Source organism: Pterocles gutturalis, unplaced genomic scaffold (genome assembly GCF_000699245.1).
Source record: "Pterocles gutturalis isolate BGI_N339 unplaced genomic scaffold, ASM69924v1 scaffold35952, whole genome shotgun sequence".
Classification (NCBI taxonomy): domain Eukaryota; kingdom Metazoa; phylum Chordata; class Aves; order Pterocliformes; family Pteroclidae; genus Pterocles; species Pterocles gutturalis.
Genome location: NW_010108993.1, coordinates 8,907 through 12,776, shown reverse-complemented (window position 1 = coordinate 12,776; position 3,870 = coordinate 8,907). Strand labels below are relative to the sequence as shown.

The following is a 3,870-nucleotide window of genomic DNA, read 5'->3' as shown; positions in this document are numbered from 1 at the left end:
GCCTTCAGAAAGAAACAGGTTGTGGAAACACAGGAGCAGTCCATGGAGTATAATGGCATTGCTTGAAATTGAAGTTTAGGACCATTATTACACAGTTTTGTTTGGTTTTTAATGGTAAAACTTATCAAGAAATATGGATTAGAGTCACAGAAGGTGTTTTAAGTCATAGGCATTAACAAGAACTCTTATAATGATCTATCCATTTATAAAAAAACATAACCAAGACTCTAAAATCAACAAATATACTCCACAGTTAGAAATTCCACTACAAGGAATGGCCATAAAACAATTTGAAATGGAACATACCAAAAGCCCCATTTCGAAGTTCTGATGTTAATATAGCATCCAAACATTATCTTAGATCAATTCAGGGACCTGTACCACAGCGTGAAGTTAATGTTAATACATGAAACAACGAAGTTTCAGTTTATTTTTAGCATTTGGAAACAGAAACAATAGAGCCAGGTGCTCTGACAGAGGAAAGCACTGTAGGACGAAATAAAGCAATCGCTTCGTGGTTAAATACAACAAAAAATCCTCTTACCAACATGTATTTCCAAACATACTTTCCAGGACCTGTGGTAAAATCCTGGCCGAATGAGGAAAACAACAATCACTCAACCAAGTACACAGAAAACAGGATTCCAGCCCATTTCTCTATGTTCTTTGAAAGCCCCGGATTTCAAAGAAATCGGAAACGTGAGAGCTGTACAGCGCTACGCTACACGTCCTGCACACACAGAGCACACAGAGGTGGGAAGGAGAACAGCGGGTACCGGGTGACGGATCTCACAGTGGCCCTTTGCACCCAGCTCGGAGAGGTGGCTCAGCATCCACGGCCAGTACAGATACATAAACCCCAAAACGCTCGAAAGGCATACCTTCCTTTGCTTCCTTCCTCTTTCTTCACTTCTTTTTTCACAGCTTCAGCCTGAAAGGCAAAAATCGGGGTTCAGTATCTCTGCCCTTCAGAAGCATCAGCCCAGAACGTGCGTACCCCAGCTCATTAACAACACCACAAACCCCAACGAGGCTTGTATCCCCTCAGGTACCAGTAAATTCTTCTCAAACCGCTCCCCACAGAACAGGTATTTTGTAAGACGACAAATAAAAGCACATGGCAGAGATGTTACTAGAAGTTTCCTAGACAGAACGGGCGGCACACCACTAACTGTTCTGCTCGTCTCATCTTCAAAGCTGTCGTGTTTTTGAGCAAAATCGGCTTTCGGTCTGTGATCTCTTTGGGGGAGAGGGATGTTAAACCCATCTCTGCCCAGACAGCACCTCCTTCCCCGTACTGGCGAGGCCACTGACGGCTGCGGAAGGTGAAGGCAGTCACCTTGATGAAAAGTATTCTCCAGGAAACAACAGCACACCTTCTCTAGAGACAGATTACATTCCAACCAGTGCCTACAGAAAAGCCAAGGCCGGTTTCTATTCTTTAAAACCTGTGTTCATGTCTCGTAGGATGACTAGGCATTTCTACTTTCTGTTATTCTATAAACTTGGGGTATAAATGTTAAATGGAATAATGTCTTCTGAGAAAAAAACAACCACAAACCATCCGAGCTCTGCAGCTCTCGCAGGTACTAATGTAGGTCAAAGCAATCAAAACAAAACATCTTTAAAAACTCCGAGCTGAAATCAGTTTTCTGAAGGTATTCTACAAACTGATTGGAAGACTATCACTAAGACAGAGAACATCAGATAAATACAGTGCACGTAGAATTCACTTTAATCTTTTATTTACGCACGTATTTCCAAAGCCTTCAGTTTTCCCTCTCTACAAACATTTATTCCAGAGCTAAGTGCCAAAAGCAATCTGAACATGTTATAATGAATTAAAAATGATTTGGTTTTTTCCTTCTGACCGGCTCCTGAATGAACAGCTTCTGGAGAAAACAGCTCCTGGCAAACGGAGCTAAAAGCTTAACGCTCCTCTGGTACCTCGGCACGTACCACAGCTCGTGGCAGCGGAACCGAGACGATGGCCAGGAGGTCACAGACTCACAGCTGGAAACACCCAGCTTCCCCTGCTCCTAGTGCGAGCAGACGTTTCTCTCTCCACTGCAGATAAAAATAAAGCTCAGGAGTCCACCTCCCAAATACAGGTTTCTTTGAACGTTTGTGCAGATGCTGGGACAGCACCAGCTGCAGCCACGCTCTGTGATCCTCCCGCACTGGTACAGGAGTTTTCCCCTGGTTTTGCCATTTCGGCAGCACCAGCAGCCACTGCAGTTTTCACTCTTGCCCACAATGACAGCAAATAGTGACACTGGCAGCAGCAGCTGCTCTTCACAGAGAGTTCTCTTCACAGAGAGTTCACAGAGAGTTCTGCTCCACAAAAATGTTGTCTTATTGCAAAGCAGCAATCTTACCTCGGGCGAGCCTCCCCGGGGTGAGAGCATACAGGTCAAGGTGTGCTCCCCCATGTTGTAGGGATACTGCTTCAGGAAGCTGTGCATCGACCAGGCCGACTTGGGGCTGTCCAGCTGCAGAATTGCCTACGAGGAAGAAAAGCACAAGCTTCAAATAACTGCTCCTCCATCTTCTTTCTGTACTGCAGAACCAGTTTAACCAATCCAGCTGGTACAGCCTGTGATGGCTAGTCCTCCTGAAGGGTGCCAACACCTTTGAAATGAGCTACAAGCAGCATTTTCTGATCATAGGGATAGAGAGAAAAATCTCTCCGTTTGGAATTATCTTTAGAACCAACCAAGGAACAACATCACGGAACAGCAGAGCCTGGAGCTTCCCTGCCCACGCACATCCAATGTGCTGGCTCCCGGATGAGTTCAGCTTCGGTTCTGCCAGAACTCGCGAGCGTCTTCCCGCGAGAGCGAGGGAGAAGCGTGCGCCCACAAAAAACCAGCAAGAAATCAAGAGAACAGTAAAAGGAACTACACACAAAACTATATCTGCTGCAGCAGAGCAGAGAGCTCTTGCTTCTTTCCCTTTTCGCTATCAAGTGCAACAGCAGAGGAGTTTTCTAAGTCACCTTTACAACTGTCCAGCTATTCGAGTTGTGTTCTATGGCTGGTAATACCTCTTTTCTGTGTTTGTTTAAAATTAAAGCAAGCTTTTCTCTTTTTCTTTAAAACAAAACACCTCTGCCCTTCTGGGATCTCTGCTGTATCCCCGGCTATTGAAAACAGCTCAGGAAGCAAGCGGTTCCGTCACACACCGTCACAAAGTGCTGGCTCAGCGGAATGAAAGCATGCGATGTTCAAATCAACAGAGTTAGCTGTAGGTCTAAAAATCTGCCCTAGATGTTTTACTGACTGCAGAGTTCTCTTTATTGCATGTAAAAAAAAAAAATAAAAGCAGTATTAGTTTCAAAAAAAAGGAAAAATACTGTCTTTTTCTGAAAAGCATCTTGACTTGTTTTATGGTTTATCAGCAGATGGACACTTAAAATAGCTCATAGTAACGGGAGCACAAATCCATTATAATCATTAAAATATACATATGCAGCGAATTAAATCTAGTTCATAAAATAAAAATCCAATGTCCGGTGCAAAACCAGCAACATTAACAATCAAAATATCAACATTTAAAAAATGAAAAGTCACTATGTTTGGAAGTGTCCCGTAACACAAAGTAATTTCAGCAATTCCGACATTTTCACTTCTCTTAACAAATTAAATGTTTTCCCCATGTTTCCTACAAAGTGGGAACTCATTTTCCCCCCACTTCCATCTCTAACATCAAAGGTTAATAATTTTTGCAGCTGTTTGGGAAGCTTTACTTTCAGAGCTTAACAAACTCTTCTTGTATCGCTCAGGTTAGATAACAGCCTAAAGTTTATTTTGGTTTATTTTTCCTTCCCCTCTGCCTCCAACAAATAAAAAAAAAAATCCTCTTGTTCAG

The 3,870-nt window shown here is 43.1% G+C and overlaps 1 protein-coding gene across 1 annotated transcript in view; it reads right to left on the bottom strand.

Annotated features, from left to right (window-relative positions):
- ZNF638 (zinc finger protein 638) overlaps positions 1-3,870 on the bottom strand; it is a 23,659-nt gene that overhangs the window by 11,976 nt on the left and 7,813 nt on the right. The window contains exon 12 of the mRNA XM_010072833.1: positions 2,379-2,504. Coding sequence (XP_010071135.1) covers positions 2,379-2,504 — 126 coding nt within the window. The remainder of the gene's footprint in view (positions 1-2,378; positions 2,505-3,870) is intronic.